This window comes from Lycium ferocissimum, chromosome 3, assembly GCF_029784015.1.
Source record: "Lycium ferocissimum isolate CSIRO_LF1 chromosome 3, AGI_CSIRO_Lferr_CH_V1, whole genome shotgun sequence".
NCBI lineage: Eukaryota > Viridiplantae > Streptophyta > Magnoliopsida > Solanales > Solanaceae > Lycium > Lycium ferocissimum.
The window spans coordinates 69,105,795-69,124,254 of record NC_081344.1 but is presented as its reverse complement, the minus strand read 5'-3'; the positions used below and the strand labels follow the sequence as shown (position 1 = coordinate 69,124,254).

Sequence of the window (18,460 nt, the reverse complement as noted above, 5' to 3'; positions counted from 1 at the left end):
TTTGGAGTCGATATCTTTTTGCTTTATAAGATTTTCATGAGTCATGATGAAGTCAAGATAACAACTTTACCCCAAAAAATAAAAAAAAAAGAGATAGCAACTTTTTTAGTTTGTTTTTGGATGTTTCCTTTGTCTTGTGATTTGGATTTAGTGAAAAAGTATGTAAGCAAAATTCAAGCAGGACTTTTCTCGTGGGGAGCACTTTATAGTCTACTCCAAATTTCATATTACAAATTTGGTTGTTCAAGTACTGACCTTCTAATCAATAGTTATGTTATTCCCTTTGCCACATTTTTCCTCATTATTTTCATTCAACTTATGTTTAAAGTGTTCACGATTCGGGTAGAAGGTTAGTAGGTAGTTGAGTGTTGTCCCGCTTATTCTTTTATACTAGTAATCGTATTACTCTTGTAGTTTCTTGCCCTTCGATTTCTGCTACTATCTATTGTTGCTTGTACTTCGTTTATCGTATAATTTGTGGTAGTTATTGTTCGTTTTTCAGACTGTTTTACCATGCTTTTATAGTATTTTGCCATGGCTTATTATTCACTATCATTATCTTTTTTTCTTCATGGCTTTGCATTGGCTATACCTAGGAAATCTCCTAGAAAAAATCTCTCCGTTCAAGATAAAGGGTATTTTCATTATACTTACCCTTTAAATCTCATTTGTGGGATTTCATAGTCTTTTGTTGTTGTTATGTTTAAAGAGTTCAAAAATCACTATCAAAGAAACATAGTTGAAAATGAATCTTGGAATTATCTAGACCAAAGTATGCCCGTTTGGATAAATGTTGGCTTTTGACTTATAAGCCAAAAGAAATAAGTATAAGTATAGATTTGACTTATTTTTGTTAGTTTGGCTTAAAAATGAGTGATTAAAAATACTTTTTTATTTTATCCAAACACTATAAAAATGCTTAAAAATAATTTTGGCTTAAAAGCACCTAAAATAAGCCAATGCAAATAGGCTCTATGTGTTGAAAGTAAATTATTTTCGTTAAACTCTATTCTATAGTTATTGTCTTTTGATAAAGAATGTTATTAGTGTAATTTGCATTAATTGTTGAAAATGGGAGCATTCGGGGTTATGGCTAATGGGCTATGCTAGGAAAGATCGATCAAATGTTGCTATCCCCTCAAGAAAGAAGTGCAAAATACTCTTTCAATAAGTAAATTCAATAAGGTTTTTCGCAGCAATTCTACGAGCAACATAAATATAAAAATATATTTGGAGTTGTGTGTTTTAAGTAATTGTTCAAATCTCACTAATTTTTAAACAAATTTCTTATTTAGAAAAATACAACTATCTTAATAAGTCAAACGTTGAAACATGTCAGCCAAGAGCACAAAATGGCGCGGATGCAACGAGCCGAGGATTTAGGATTTTGAGAAAATGATAAAGATGGTCCTTTATGTTTGGTCTAGGTTCAAAATGGTCCCTTAAATATGTTGTTCAACAATTTTGATTTTTCAAATTTGTCAAAGTTGACCTTTTTTTTTGTTTACGTAAAATATTTAACAAACTTTGGTTAATTGAGTTAACGTGAACTGTGAAGAAAATGGATTTGACATGAACTCACATCGAGAAGTGTAGTTTTTGCAGTTCTGCTATTTATATTTATTTTTGGAGTCTAATGTAGCTATTTGAGGTGCAATTTCTGCTATTTTTCATCTAAGTCTGATGTCTAGTGCAGTTTTTGATATTGTGATTTCCGAGAATTGACGGAACTTTCCTAATGTTTCTGGTGAAATATTTTTCTTGCATTTTTCGTTAAATCTAATAGATAGAATTTATTAGATATTTGATAGAGATCAAAAGTGTTCATTTTCATCAAATTACCAAACGATTCATAGATCATTTCCTCGAACCCTTGTGTGGTACATCGTACTTCAAATATTTACCTATTATCTTATATAACACTGAATAACTTTATTTGTCAATTAAAATTTAGATAGATAACAAAGACATCGAATAATTATGTCCATGAGAATTAGTTTTGTGTTATCGGGGCAGCGATTCTAGTTATAAAAACGAGAAATGGCAGATCCAGATTTTGGTCTTGTCTTTGCTCTTGCTGATGTAACGCAGACTTTTCTGAACTAAAAATAGAACTTTTCATAGGGAAATTGGTTAGAGATGGAAGCTTTCAGTTTTACAACAAACTCAAAAAGGTATTTGCTTTTTGGTTCCCAGTTTGGTACTGTACTACTATTCTTATATCCTAAACAAAAATTTCTAAAAAATCCTCTTGTTATATGCATTGATGCCAAGAAGATTTTGTCCCTCCTATCCTCCCCAACTTTACATTATGCTGATATTGTTCATGATTGCAAGCAGGGCGTACGCAGGATTTTTGATAAGCGGTGTCACCATTTAAAGAATTGTGCCCACTACCACTGTAAGAGAAAAAAAGTAGGCTAAGCAAGTTTGAAACCACAACCTTTCACTCAAGGCCGGAGCGCCTAACCACCAAGCCAATGCGCATCTTTGTTTACAAGCAATGTCCTTTTATTGTTATTAACTTCTATTTTCATTTTATTTATTATTTATATATGCATATCTAGTAAAAAAAAATCGACAAAACAGTGTCACGTGACACCCCTCGGGTCAAGGTAAATCCGCCCCTGATTGCAGGTACTTGATCACACAGCTAGGTGAATCACAGCCCACAGGTGACTAACACGTATAGGAAGAAAAAACATCTAGCTGACTTTCTTGCTAAACATAGTTGCAATACTTTCTGGACCGGCATTGCAAATTTTTGTAAATCCACCCTCTTTTGTTGTTGTTATTTTGAATACTTATAAGGTTGGGACTACATACATGGTTGCAATACTTCTGGACCGGCCTTGCAAATATGAGTGCTTGGGCCCTTTTGGAATAAAAAGGATGGATCGAGTCAGGTAGTGGGTTGAATTTTAAATTGGTCTAGATTCTAAATTACTGTTTTAACTATTTTGAAAAAAACATCAGTTTGTCACAACATTAATTCTCTCCAAGTAATACAAATTCCAGCTAAGATAATCATTGAAGTAAATTAAGTAAAGTAAGATGACTTTTGGAAGAAAAAACAAAGATAGATAATTTTAATGGTTAATTATCACAAATTGAGTAACCAATCGGGCAATCGACTCCGAAATGAGACCTACAACAACAATAACAGACCTAATGTAATCGCAAAAGTGGGGTCTATGGAAGGTAGGATGTACACATACCTTACCCTATCTTTGTGGGGTAGAAAAGTTATTTCTGATATACCCTCGGCTCAAAAGAAGTGTAATCAAACCATGGTAGAAAGGAAAATAACGATAATAAAATGGCAAGGTAAACAAAGCAAATAAAGCAACATGTAGTAATAAGAATTAAAGCATAAGCTACTACGCAAATACTAAATAGTACTACTAAAAAAGGAGGAGATGAGAAGAGAAGACTAGCCCCCGCCTCTCCCACAAAAAGTACGGCTACCTACTACCCTAATCCTCGACTGTCATGTCTGTCTAATCACCGCCACCCAGTTCTTTTCCGGTCAATCTCTACCTCTCCTAAAATCTGTTATAGTCAACCTTTCACACCTCCTCACTAGTGCATCCGCGCATCTCCTCTTCACGTGCCTGAACCATCTCAACCTCACTTCCTCATCTTGTCCACCACAAAGATCACTCCAACCTTGTCCTAAATAACTTTGTTCCTAATCATATCCCTCCTAATATGCCCATACATCCATCTAAGCATCCTCATTTTCGCCACCTTCATCTTCAAAAAGTGTGCATTCTTGATTGGCCTGCAATTTGTCCCATATAATAGTGTAGGTCTAACCACCACTCTGTAGAACTTCCTTCCTGACACATTCTTATCACATAATACTCCGAACGCGAGCCTCCATTTCATCCACCCCGCGCCAATACGGTGTGCGGCATCATCGTCAATCTCTCATTTTTCTTGGAACATAGGCCTAAGATATTGAAACTTCCCCGCTTGGGTATGACTTATGTATCGATCTTCACCTCCACCTCCGCCTCATGCGTAACATCACGAATGTGCACTTCGGGTACTTTGTTTTAGTCCTACTTAACCTGAAACCTTTTTAGATTCCAAGGCCTGCCTCTAAACTTCTAGCCTATCGTTAACTCCATCGCACGTTTCATCGATCAATACTATGTCATCTGCGAATAACATACACCACCACACCTTCCCCTAAATATGTCGAATCAATTTGTTCATTACTAAGGCAAATAGAAATGGGTGAATGATTGATCCTTGGTGCAACCCCATCATGACTGGGAAGTGTTCTGAGTCACCTCCCACTATTCTTACCCAGTCTTGGCTCGATCATACAATGTCCTTAATTGCGCTAATGTAAGCCATCAGTGCACCTCTAGACTCCAAACATCTCCATAGAACCCCTAGAACCTTATCGTATGTCTTTTCTTGTGATCAATGAATACCACGTGTAAGTCTGTCTTTCTATCCCTATACTGCTCCAACAATCTCCTCACGAGGTAAATGTCTTCTATAGTTGACCGGCTCCAAATTGATTCTCTAGATAGACACATCCCTCCTCAGTTGCATCTCGATCACTCTCTCCCAAACTTTCATTACGTAACTCAATTAATAGCTTGATACTCCTATAGTTGTTCCGAAATGAGACCGGCTGTTAAAAAATAGTTACAGCAAAGTTGAAACTTGCTGGCAACAAACTAGAACAAATATATGCGCCCATCTCCATTTCTCTTTCTTTTATCTCTATTCATTCTAAGGTTAAAAAAAAGGTGGAGTGAGTTTTATTGAATACTATGAAAAGTTGAAGATAGAAACTAAAAAATAAAAAATATTGTAGATAATTAACTGGCCTAATTCGGTAAGCGGACGATAAATTTTAATATGTATATTTGTGACATAATAAAAAACATGGAAATGAATATGCTATTACATTATTAAATTACATTCACAACGTAAAATTTTCTTGCATTATATATCAGTATATTTAAATCGTACGTTTTACGTGTTTATGTGTGTTTCTGCTCCTTTTTTAGATGAAAAATGGAAAAGCAAAAATCGACTAAACGATAGAAGTGAAACATGCTAATGGGCATTTGAAAGAAACCATGATATATGAGAAATAAGTTATCTCTAAATTTAAGCTTCCAAACATTAATGAACAAAGAAGAACATGATATTGGAAACAGTGGATTCAAAGTGAATGTGATCTTTACTTTGAGCTGGAGCAGTATGTTTGCTTACACTCTCACCAATGACTAGATTTGTCAATGTAGAAGGTTCAATTTTCCAAGTTTCAAGCAAATGAAAAGAAATCACCGAATACTTTTAGCGTTTGTTGGAATGTGAACCTCGATTCTGCTATTTTCACCCATTTAGTTAGACCACTTCTCCGAACCATGCTAACGCGGGATGCTTTATGCACCGGATCACTGCCTTGGCTTTTTTCGTTAGGCCACATGCATCCTCAAATGCCCAAACTTCCCAAATATTATCAAGAAACACAGATGATAAAGGACAACTTGCACAAAACCTTTTTCTCAAAAAATATCAGACTTGTACTTTTGTTCAATGACAGGGTATAATTCTTGTTCAATGACAGGGTATAATCCTTGTCCAATGACAGGGTGTGTGTGTATACATGTTCTAGTAATCTAGATTCCTAAAGCGTAGGGTTTATAAATTGGGAAGCACTTTGCATCATGAGTTTCTTCATTTTCAGAACTCAAACTCGAGACCTAATTTGATTAAAGGTGAAGGAATCTCACTCATCCTACCGTGCGCGCACCCTAAATGGTAAAGATTTATGTAGAAATTAGTGATAGTTGCTCTTACTTGTACATTTTATAGAATATCTTAAACTAGTTGTACATGGTTAGTTACACAGTTAGAATAGTTAGTTACATAGCTAGCTTTAATTAATGAGATGTATAAATATCTATAAAGTGATCAACGAAAAGTTGAGTCGGTTATTTCACAAACTCATAGTGCTTTTCCTCTCTTCTTCTACATCTCTCAATCTCAGTTGATGTTTAACAGTTAGGTCACTCCTTTTAACATGGTATCAGAGTAAGGCTGACGATTGAAACCTAGTTGATGAACTCAACAATGGAAGAACACATCGGAGAAGAAAGGTGAAGAAGAACTGGTCACCAACTTCGAATCGCGATTTCTAAACTTCGCAAATCGGCAATTTTCATTATCTGTAACTGCTTAATTTTGTGGTTTTCATCAAAAATTGGTCTATTTCTCTACAAAATTGAACAATTTTTTTTGCATTCAATCACTCGATTCATTGAAAATTGAAGATGACGAATGGAACTCAAATCTTGCAATCATCGAACACTGAACAAACTGAACAATTCAAACACATTAATCCCAGAAGTCCTCTCTATCTTCATCCATTAGATAATCCAGGTATTGTGCTAATTCCTCAACAACTCATCGGAATTGAAAATTACACTGGTTGGGGTAGTTCTATGAGGATTTCCTTACTAGCTAAGAACAAATTAGGGTTTATTGATGGAAAATGCCTTAAGGAACAGTACAAAGGAGATTTGGAACACGAATGGGAGAGATGTAATGCTTTTGTTCTGTCATGGTTAAAAAACTCAGTTTCAAAAAGAATTGGCCAATGGTCTTGTGCTTTCATCAAATGCACACAATGTTTGGAAAGATTTGAAAGAGCGATTTGACAAACGTAACCTAACTCGAATATATCAACTGTATCGCGAAATATGCACTATGAGTCATGGCACTCTTACAGTTTCTGAGTATTTCTCTAAGCTGAAAAATCTTTGGGATGAATCTACTTTGTTGGTACCACTTCATGCTTGTAATTGCTATAAATACAAAGAATATGCAAACCACATGGAAAAACAGAAGCTCATGCAGTTTCTAATGGGATTAAATGAGACATTTGCACAGTCTAGGAGTCAAATTCTCATAACAGTGCCTAGCCCTAACCTCAATCAGGCTTACAACATGATTATGCAGGATGAGAGTCAACGAGTACAGGCAAACTTGATTTCTAACTCTGTTATAAGCAAGTACAAAAATGAGTAATAAACCCCGAGTAGATCGGTGATACGATTCAATTCAATATTTTGTTCGTTCGGGTTTGATTGTGTCTTAGCTCTATAATTCGGATTAAGTTTATCGTCATTACAGTAATTAGATATACATGATTCTACTGTCTTAGCATCCATACAAAACAATAGATACAAGAAAACAACTGACTTGTACTGTGATAACTATCACTTGAGGAATCATACTAGAAAATCCTGTTATAAATTGATTGGATATCCTCCGGATCACAAGTATGCAAAAAAGAAGGGTGATAATAGGAATGATAGAGGACATAATTTTGGAGAAGACAGGAATAATAGAGGACAAAGATTTGGAGGAAACAGAAAACCTCAAGCTAACAATGTGACTTATGCTGATGGATTGAAAGTGGGAGAATTAAGTTCACCACATGGAGCTGCTTCTCCACTAATTGTTCCAACCGTTCCAACATTTACTCTTAAGCAATACCAGTATTTTCTGAAGATGGTTGATAAGGACAATCTTCCACAGCAAGCAGTTTCATACATGGGTGTATATGTCCTAGTTCCTCTCCTACTTCAAATAGTTGTTTATCTGCAGGTTTAGATACAAAACCTTGGGTGGTTGACATTAGAACTACCAATCACGTGGTTTCTAGTCTGGATTCATTACTTAAACCAACCCTAGTTCCTCCATACTCTAGTCTTGTTCATCTTCCAAATGGTCAAACTACTGAAGTTAAGCACATTGGTACAGTAACACAATTTGGCAGTAAAGACATACACAATGTGCTTCATGTCCCTCATTTTGAATACAATCTGCTCTTTGTATCCAAACTCACTAAAGAATTAAATTGTTGTGCTTCTTTTTATCCTTTTTTTGTCTCTTTCAGGACCTTTGCACTGGCAAGGTGTTGGGGATTGGTAAGGAAAAAGAAGGACTTTACTTGCTTCCATCTACCAAGACACCTGAACTTGTCAATACATTGGGTTCAACCTCACCTCAATGCTTCTCCTCTTCCAGTCAAGTTGATCCTTCTATCTGGCATCTAAGATTTGGTCATGCCCCAATTGCAGTACTACAAAAGATTATCTCATTACAACCTCATTTACAGAATAAAAAAACTCCCCTTGTACAGTTTGTCCACTTGCAAGGCAGACTAGATTCCCTTTCCCCAATAGTACAAATAAAACTACTTGTATTTTAGAACTTCTTCACATGGATGTTTGGGGCCCATATAAGCAATGTACATACAATGGTCACAAGTATTTTCTTACAATAGTTGATGACTACTCTAGAATGACTTGGTTATATCTTCTGAGATTAAAAAGTGATGTCATTATTTGTATTACACATTTTCTAAATCTCATTAAAACTCAGTTTCTGCATGTGTCAAAACGGTTAGATCAGATAATGGTCTTGAATTTTTCAAGAACTCTTTTTTTATTCCCTTGGTATAATCTACCAAAGTTCTTGTGTACACACACCTCAACAAAATGGTATTACTGAAAGAAAACATAGACGCCTCCTTGAAATGGCTAGGGCCCTAAGATTTCAAGCTCACATCCCCCTCAAACTCTGGGGTGAGTGTGTGCTTACGGCTTGTTTTCTCATTAATAGACTGCCTTCCTCCTCTTTATCAGGCAAATCCCCTTATAAAGTTTTTCATGGAGTTTCTCCTTCCTTTGATCATTTAAAGGTGCTTGGTTGCCTTTGTTATGCAACCAAACCTCAATTTTCTAACAAATTTTCCTCCACAGCAATTCCTTCCATTTTCATGGGATACTCAGATACACAAAAAGGCAAACTTTACTGCATCTCATGTGGTATTTTCTTTGTTAGTAGGGATGTTTCCTTTAGAGAAACTGTTTTCCCTTTCAAATATCCTAGACATACTTTCTTAGCACTAGATCATTCTCAGACTACATTTCCTATTATTCCTTCTTCTTATCCACATCTTGCAGATATTGTTTTCCTTGCATCAATAATCCCTTCTTCTCTTGATTGCTCATCACCTGCTCTTTCTCCTGATGCTTCTGCACCACCAGATGTTGGTGCTCCACCAAATGACTCTGCATTACCTCTTAACTCTGCCCCTGATCCTTTTTTTCCTATTGATCCTAGTCTTTCTTCATCTTTCTCTTCTTCATCATTTCCTCCTTCCAATTCTCCTGCTCAACCTATCCAACCTGCTCCAAGAAAATCTATAATAATTTCTAAGCCTCCTATTTGGCACACTGATTATGTCACCAACTCTTCTACTCCACATCCTATCTCCGGTTCTCTATCCTATTCATCTATCTCACCTTCCTATAAGTCTTACCTTATTGCCTTTTCTGCTTCAGTCTCTGAACCCTCTTCTTTCACCCAAGCTGCTCAAGATAGTAGTTAGGTCCAGGCTATGGAACAAGAGATTGCTGCCCTTAATGACAGCCATACTTGGGAGATTGTTGATTTGCCTGCAGGTAAAACTCCGATCGCGGTTGCAAATGGGTTTTTAAAATCAAGTATAAGGCTGATGGCACTATAGAAAGGTACAAGGCAAGGTTGGTTACCAAAGGGTACACTCAACAAGAAGGATTGGATTATCATGACACCTTTTCCCTTGTTGTCAAGATGGTAACTGTGAGGAGTATCATTTCCTTAGTTGCTTAGTCTAATTGGCCCTTATTACAAATGGATGTCTATAATGCTTTCCTTTAAGGTGATTTACTTGAAGATTTTTACATGACCTTGCCTCCTGGTTTTAGTAGCCAGGGGGAGCATAAAGTATGTTGTCTACTTAAATCACTATATGGCTTGAAACAAGCCAGTAGGCAATGGAACCTTAAGCTCACCACAACTTTGACAGAATTAGGCTTTTCTCAAAGTAAACTGGATTATTCACTATTCACTAAGACTAATAGAACTGGTATAGTCATACTTGTGTATGTTGATGATTTATTGATTACAGGCAGTGATCCAACACTAATTCAGGAAGCTAAATCAATTTGCATCATAACTTCAAAATGAAGGACTTATGTGAGTTGAGATATTTTCTTGGGATTGAATTTGCTAGAACTGGCAAAGGAATATTGATGAATCAAAGAAAGTATGCTTTGGAATTGATAGCAGAATGTGGTTTGGGGGGGGGGGGGGGGACCAACTACAACTCCTCTTGAACATAATCAAAAGCTTTCTAGTTTGGAGTATGATGATATGTTTAAATCAGCAGATGATGATGATAAATCTAAACTAACCGATGATGATGCAGAGCTGGAAGACAGGAGAATATATTAAAGACTAAGAGGGAGACTATTATATCTTGCCATGACAAGGCCAAACATTTCTTTTGATATACAACACGTAAGTTAGTTTATGCATGCCCTAAGAAGTCGCACTATGACGCAGCCATACATGTGGTCAGGTATATCAAGAAGCAGCCTGGACTAGGACTCTTAATGAGCAGCAGAACTTCTGGCAAGATTACTGCATTTTGTGATCTTTGATTGGGCATTTTGCTTATTGTCTAGGAAGTCAGTAACAGGTTTTGGTATAAAGTTCGATGATTCCTTAGTCTCATGGAAGTCTAAGAAGCAAAGCACAGTGTCAAGAAGCTCAGCAAAAACTGAGTATAGAAGCATGGCAACAACAATTGCTAAACTGGTTTGGCTGCAAGGTTTGTTACAAGAATTGGGTGCCACAGTTGAGTTGCCAATGGTTGTGACAACAAGGCAACATTATAAATTTCCTCAAATCCCATATATCATGAAAGAACAAAACACATCGAAATATATTATCACTGTCTCTATTTATTAGAGAAAGGATACTTGAAGGACTGATAAGAACTAAGTATGTCGCAAGCAAGGAACAAATGGCAAATATATTCACCAAGGCTTTAGGGAAGCAGCTCCACAATGACATGTTATTCAAGTTGGGATTAGTTGACATTTTCAAGGATCCAACTTGACGGGGAGTGTAGAATTAGTGATAGCTGCTCTTACTTGTACATTTTATAGAATTGCTTAAATTAGTTGTACATGGTTAGTTACACAGTTATAATAGTTAGTTACACAGTCTTTAATTAATGAGGTGTGTAAATATCTATAAAGTGATCAATGAAAAGTTGAGTCGGTTATTTCACAAACTCACAGTGCTCTTCCTCTCTTCTTCTCCATCTCTCAATCTCCATTGATGTTGTCACTCCTTTTAACAATTTCATTCAGTCTACTATAATTCAGTCTGTCTAATTAACTTGTTCACAAACTTTAACCTAACTCATGGGCAATTACCCCATTTTGTTTTAGTGTTGGAATTGTAGTAAAATAGAAAGGAGGCGGGATAAAAAATGCATGAACTGATTTCACAAATCCATTAATCAATTGAATCCACTATGTTTGTATTAGTAATAGAACGGGCTAGCTACATGTGAAATCATTTCGGGCATTGAATCTAAGTTAGGTTACAATGGATATGTTGTTGTTGTAGTTGTTGCAATCCTTTAATCATTGTTAATTACTCATTTTAAGGAAAAGATAAGCGTGTAACTCGGTCAAATATCCCTTATGACTTATGCAATTAAATGACTTCAAATGAACACGTTAAGACCTTAAAGAACAGATAAAATTAATTCAAATTTGTGTTGAGTATATCCACTGATTAAAGGAGAAAGCGTTGTCGTCAAACAATATTTTCATTTTCAAATCTCTAATTAAAAAATGGAGCGATCACAACTATCACACTACACACTTTGGTGGTAAATATACCACATTAGAATATACTCCCTCCATTCCGTAATAAGTGATGTTTTAGGCTTTTTATTTTTTTTCAAAATAAGTGGTGTTTTAGGATTTCAAGAAGAAAATGATCTTATTCTTCCAAACTTACCCTTATTTATAATCAAGAATCATTAAATAGCTTTTTTTTCTTGACATTAATTAGGGGTAAGTTAGTAAAAACACTAAAAACACTCATAATTTTTTAGGAGTAAGCAATTTCTTAAGGAGTGTGCATAAGCTAAAAACACTACAATGGAGGGAGTATTAAACATTACACACGATAGACAAGTATGAAAGATTAAACATTCCACATGAGAACTTATAAATGTCCAACCATAAACATTTATGGTTTGTGCAGAAAATTCATCACTGCTGACTCAAAAGGAGATATGGTTTTCACGATAAAAATATGATGCGTTGACCAGTCAAAGGAGCATTTACAGCTTTTTAGAAAGGGGGATACTTTTATACTAAATGTAGTTGAGTTTGAAAGTGACATTCATTGACTAATTGCTCTTCTTTGACTAACTTTTAAACTATAAACATTAATTAATTACCAAAGAATCAAAAACAAGAAAAGCACAAGAGACAAACAACAGTAATATAGTAATTAATCAACACTTAATGAAAAAGGAGTTATTAACATGGTGGAGAACTATCTTGCAATAATCAATCAGGTAGTCTATCCCAATTTATATTATCCCAATTTATATGATGTAACTTCCTTTAGATTATCTTAAATTTTATTTATTTTTAGAAATAATTTAAATTTATATTTTACCATTAATGAGATGATCACAAATACCTATAACTTATTTTAGATCATAAATTTTTTTAAAAGCATACTCAATCAAAATGCATCACATAAAACAGGACGGAGGGACTAACAATCAACTATATTTATGGATCCCCTCTGATCATCATGATTCAAAAAAATAATAACACTACAAAATAACGATTCGATGTATTCAACTGAACTCAATATTTTTAGCACGAAACATCTATATATGTAAATGAATCACTAAAAGTTCAACAAATATCAAATTCTAAAATTCATAATTTCAAAAGTACACCATGTTCAATTCTAAAAACCTTAAATACTAAATCTATCAAGTTTAAATGCCGGATCCACCTCTACTAATCAACACTTGATGCAAAAAGAATTATACGAACATATGAAGGACATATATCTATATCAAGAAGACTAAAGGAAAATGGTACAATCATGAGATGTTTATCATGAACTGCAGTTGATTAAGCAATTAAACAAGAAAACAATTAATGATATAGTTAACTAAGTTTAATTAGGATTAAGAAGAATTAAGGAGAAGATGAATCAAACTTATAGTGTTTATCAACAGCAATTGATACATCCCAAGTGCAACTCAATCCTTTGGGAATAATCACAAGATCTCCAGCTCCAAATTCCACTGTTTCATTTGAGTTCTTTGTTGAAACTTTCACTTTCCCTCTAAGCAAATAACATGTCTCTTGTGCATCAAATTTTAGTTGGTATTTTCCTGGAGAACAACCCCATCTGAAAATTTTACATCAAAAAAAGAAAAAAATATCTAGGCATTAATAACACACACACATATATAATTTAACAACATATTGTGCATCGTGAAGATTCATCATAAATTAACAAATTTTATGTCGGATGTTAGCCTATTACAATCGTTCTTCATCTGAGCTAGGCAGGAGCTGACAATTTGAGCAAGTTTACAAAGACAAAGACAAAGAACACATACAAATATTATAATTATGTATTATGAAGATTCATCGTAAACTGCTATTTTTTTATGGCTATCAGTCTATCATAACCCGACTCTTTCATCTAAACTATCTAGAAGACGACAATTTGAGCAAGCTGACACAAGCGGAAAAATCAAATATATAATATAAAAATATATTGTGTGCTGTGAAGATTCATCATAAATTGACTAATTTTGCGCTGGCATTCAATTTTTCACAAAACGCCTCTTTCATCTGAGCTAACTAGGAGCCGATAATTTGAGCAAGTTTACATGGGTGGAGAACACATATTATAATACACCTAACATGTTATATTGTTATGTTCTATGAAGATTCATCATAAATTGACTAATTTTATGTTAGTTGTTAACCTATCACAATTAACCATCCATTTTCATCTGAGCTAGGAGTCTTTCAAAGTTTATCAAAGCTGATATAACATATTATGTGTTGTGAAGGAGTCAATAATAATTTGAGCAAGCTCACACATGCGGAGAACATAAATATATAATAAAGAAAAAAAATTAATAGCAAGAAAGTCATAAGTTTGTGTACTTACTTAGGCCAAGATTTGATGCCCAATTCATTGAGTTGAGATTCTGAGGGGTTCTTTTGAACAACTATTCTTAGATTTGATGATGAAGAAGAAGAAGCAGCCATCAAGAAAGAAAATTAAAGAGAGAAAGAGATATTGATATATGCATCCACCCTTTGTTTTCTTCTTTTTTATATACTAAGGTTATTTATTAGGGGGACAGAAGAATCTTTTCTTCTACGAGGAATGGAGAAAAACATCAGAGGGAAAAAAGAAGAGGACATATGATATATATAAAGAATAATTGCAAAAGGGTGAAGAAGATAAGCAAAAGTGGGGGTGTTTTGTCTCTTATTTTAGACAAATAAGTTTGTTTGTATGTATACTTTTTCAACATATCCTTTGACCTATCACATCTTATTATGTCGTGTTCATAAAATAATTGGTAATTATTTATTATTTATTATTATTATGATTTGTAAGAAAAGTGAGGAAGTATTATTGTACATTTTTTAAATATTAGATTAGCTAGTTGTTGCGGTACAACTTGTAGAAGTTCTTTAAGATATTCAACCACGTTTCATTTAATTTTATTTACCTTTTCTAGAAATGAATTAACACGGTATAAAAATATATTTACATAATTAAATCATATACAAGGTACTTATAAGTACACGTTTATAACAAACATTAATTGATAATTTGATAAACATGATACTTAACCTGCGTGCTATCACAAGTTTTATACATAGTTTAAAAATCATTCTTAATGCCTAAGTATATAATTTAAATCCTTTATAAAATATGATACTCAGAGTCTCAGACTATATATGCTTTTGTCTTTTAAAACGTTTTATTATGTGGTTAGAGCATAATTATCATAACCATTTTTTTTTTAATGTTTGCCACTCTTATCTAGTTGCTAATGCATGAACCTCTAAGAAAGAACTTACTCTGAATTAACAAAAGGACCTTATAAAGCAAACAAAGTTAAATTTATAAAATTATTATTATTTAATAGCCGACCTTCCCCAATGTTACTCCACATTGCAATATTGCAATTTTGGCTATAAATAAGGAATAAAAATTAATTGATAAAATTGTGGATAGGAATCTCCAGTCAAAGTGTTGACCAAATTTATCTTTGACCGACAGGGAAAAGTGGGAAGACAATATTAAGATAACTGGGACAACGACCAAGGTATCTGTCTTGACACATTATCCTCCCCACTTTTTTCTATTTTTTGTGTTGCGATGGATATTTATTTATTCATATTCTCATGCTTTTCAAGCTTTTATTTTTCTTTTTTTATTTCAATAATTATGGTGTTCAGATCAATATTCTCTTATACATTTTTGAGTTTTATCATTTTTTCGCAACTCTTATTATCATTAATTTGCTTGCTCACATTGTTAATTCATCTAATTAGAGAGGTAGCAGTACATTGACAGATATAGTAAAATTAGTTTGTATATATTAAATCCTCGCAATGCAAATCTTGGAGCCATTCAATCAATAAACATTTATGCAATCAACTCTAACTTGCTTGGAATTGAAGCATTATTATTGTTGCAATTACAACTATCATTGGATTGTCTTCTCTCACTAACACTACTAATAATATGGTGAGATGTAGCAGTACATTGACAGATATAGTAAAATTAGTTTGTATATATTAAATCCTAGCAATGCAAATCTTGGAGCCATTCGATCAATAAACATTTATGCAATCAACTCTAACTTGCTTGGAATTGAAGCATTATTATTGTTGCAATTAATTACAACTATCATTGGATTGTCATCTCTCACTAACACCACTAATAATGTGGTGAGATGATTGAAATCATTTCATTCTTAATTAATGATGTGGTAACCCTTCATTCATGTTCTGATTCTTTGAAAGCTTAACTTCCCCTAATCTTGCTTGCTCACATTGCTTATCTCAGGTCCAAATAATGAGGATACCAACAAATTAACATGCAACGTAAATTTAGTATGTATATAATAATTCACAACACATGATATTGGAGCGACATGATCAGTAAAAATTCATATTATTTACCTAACTTGCTTTGGGTTGAGGCGTTGTTGTTATTGCAATTACAACGATCATTTGATCATCTTTTGTCGGCAACGGGTCATTTGCACTTTTGCACCTATTTTGTGTTGGTCTTTAATTTTTACCCCTCAAGACAAACAATTTCTCGAGAGGTATAAATTTATATTTTCACATCATAATATCACACAAGTTATTATTTCTTACACACTGTTACATTGATACGTGAGGGAATATATACACAATAGAGACTACCAAGTCTAGGACTCTTACATACAACATAAAGACTACAAGCAGTTAACCAATTGCTATAGGATTAGGAGTTATCTTTGCACTAGGATTCGGACTACTTGACTTGAACGTTAACTGTCTAATACATTTGATCATCTTCTGTCGGCAACGGGTCATTTGCACTTTTGCACCTATTTTGTGTTGGTCTTTAATTTTTATCCCTCAAGACAAATAACTTCTCGGAGGGTATAAATTTATATTTTCACACCATAGTATCACACAAGTCATACCTTGCGACCTGAACAACTTTGAAGGGTTGGAATAAGTTCAATTTGAAAGGCAAAAATAAAAGACCAACTAATTGAAGTTAAACCCTTAAGAACAGCCCATTTGAAGGCAAACTGTGCAATTTCTTCGTCGGTAACAACACCAATAATGTTATGAGATGATTGAAATTTCTTTATTTTTAATTAAAGATCTTAGATCTAAGTTTCGAAATAGAAAGATTTCTTTTTACCTCTTAATAAGGTTACTTAGTGAAATTTAGAGTAGTCGGACCAGTCTAGCATCAGATGGTCCAATCGAAAAATATCTTCTCATAGTAGATAAGGAAGGAAAAAGACGTCACGTGCAAATAAATGTGCAACTAAAGTCTGACAAGTGTCCTATAATTCCTCGTTTGCATGAATGTGGACTGTGGTAGTTTGAAGAGGTCCACCTGAACATTATTCAAGGAACAGATAAGTTTATGCTACCATCCAAAAGTTGTGGTAGGTAGATAGTTACATTCTCATAGTTAAATAGAGGTTTCGGATTTGAATCTTAAAAATAAAGTCGGCTTATAATAGGATGGATCTACGATGTCATCAACGCAAAAAAAAAAAAGCTTTTTATCATGCATTAAAAATCTATAAAATATCTATAAATATCTGATTGTAAACTCAATTATTATTGTATATTAACTTAAAATTGTTGTGAAAACTCATACACTTTAAATTTTGAATCCGTCTCTAACATCTAATAAGGAACATTTCATTTCGAAGTAGATTTTATGCAGCAAATTAATCCGCTCTACAATAAATACTAAACAGAAAAATCAAAAAACAAAGAGATAAGGGTCAAAAACACACCCTAACTATCACTTTTTTTTTTTTTACTTTCATACCTAAATTATTACTATCTAGTTTGCAAAACACACCTGAACTAAATGTGTGAACTCACTCTCCAAAAGGCAAGTAAAGCTGAAATTTTCTCAAAAAAATTATCCACATGGCATAAGTAATGCTATGGTGGCAACTACATGGAAATTGGAAAATAATATTTTTTTATAAAAAAAAAACTGTACATTTTTTTTAAAGAAACTGCATTATTTTTTTTAAAAAAATCAGCATTTTCAAAAACAAAAAAATCTGGATTTTTAAAAAAAAATATGAAAAGTTTTTTTTTTAAATGGAAAAGTTATTATTATTATTTTTTTAAAAGAAAACTAATTATTTAGCTTTCACATTTTTTAAAAAATAATAATCAACTTTTCCATTTTTTAAATCATTTTTTCTGATTTTCTAAATTTTTTGATATTTTTTTACAAAAATTATTATTTTTCAGTTTGTTTAAAACAAATAATTTTTTTTTTAATTTCCATATAGATGCCATTGTGACATTATTTATCCACGTGGACAACACTTGGTAACATTTTTATATAAAATGGAGTGTAGATCACATGCCATTCAAGAATAATTTGATGTGTGTTTTACAAATTAGATAGTGATAGTTTAGGTAATTTTTTCAACATTCTGATAGTTTAGATATGAAACTCAAAAAAAATAATAGTTGAGGTGTGTTTTTAACCCGTATCTCAAAAACAAAAAGAATAGTTGATGCCGACGAAGATCAAACATCAAGTCAAAGTTTTAAGCGAAAAAGTGAAGTATCATTACACTCATAATAATAAAAGGTCTGAGTTCAAGATAAATATATATATACTTCTTTCCATATAATTTTATGTATTTTATTTTCCTTTTTCATATAAAAACATCCTCTTAGTGGAAAAACTCAACGAAACTATGCGGCTTTCCCAT

The 18,460-nt window shown here is 33.4% G+C and overlaps 1 protein-coding gene across 3 annotated transcripts; it reads right to left on the bottom strand.

Annotated features, from left to right (window-relative positions):
- Nucleotides 1-9,794: 9,794 nt before the first annotated feature.
- Nucleotides 9,795-14,397, bottom strand: LOC132050567 (uncharacterized). Of its 3 annotated transcripts, none has more exons than XM_059441914.1 (3): nucleotides 14,119-14,397; nucleotides 13,145-13,324; nucleotides 9,795-10,747 (listed from the first exon to the last, which is right to left on the bottom strand). In XM_059441914.1, the coding sequence occupies exons 1-3, from the start codon at nucleotides 14,144-14,146 to the stop codon at nucleotides 10,485-10,487; spliced, it is 471 nt and encodes a 156-aa protein (XP_059297897.1). In that variant the 5' UTR covers nucleotides 14,147-14,397; the 3' UTR covers nucleotides 9,795-10,484. The 3 variants fall into 3 exon arrangements, with proteins under 3 accessions (XP_059297897.1, XP_059297896.1, XP_059297898.1); XM_059441913.1 differs by having other exon boundaries at nucleotides 10,182-10,747; nucleotides 13,145-13,341; nucleotides 14,119-14,370; XM_059441915.1 differs by lacking the exon at nucleotides 9,795-10,747 and having other exon boundaries at nucleotides 12,811-13,341; nucleotides 14,119-14,368.
- Between the last annotated feature and the right edge of the window lie 4,063 nt (nucleotides 14,398-18,460).

What these genes read in the sequence shown, in the direction of transcription:
- LOC132050567 (XM_059441913.1), bottom strand. Translation starts at nt 14,219, where the DNA reads ATGGCTGCTTCTTCTTCTTCATCATCAAATCTAAGAATAGTTGTTCAA. An exon ending in GGCATCAAATCTTGGCCTAA is followed by an intron (nt 13,342 to 14,118) that starts GTAAGTACACAA and finishes TAAAATTTTCAG; the next exon opens with ATGGGGTTGTTCTCCAGGAA. An exon ending in TGTTGATAAACACTATAAGT is followed by an intron (nt 10,748 to 13,144) that starts TTGATTCATCTT and finishes TTGTTGTCACAA; the next exon opens with CCATTGGCAACTCAACTGTG.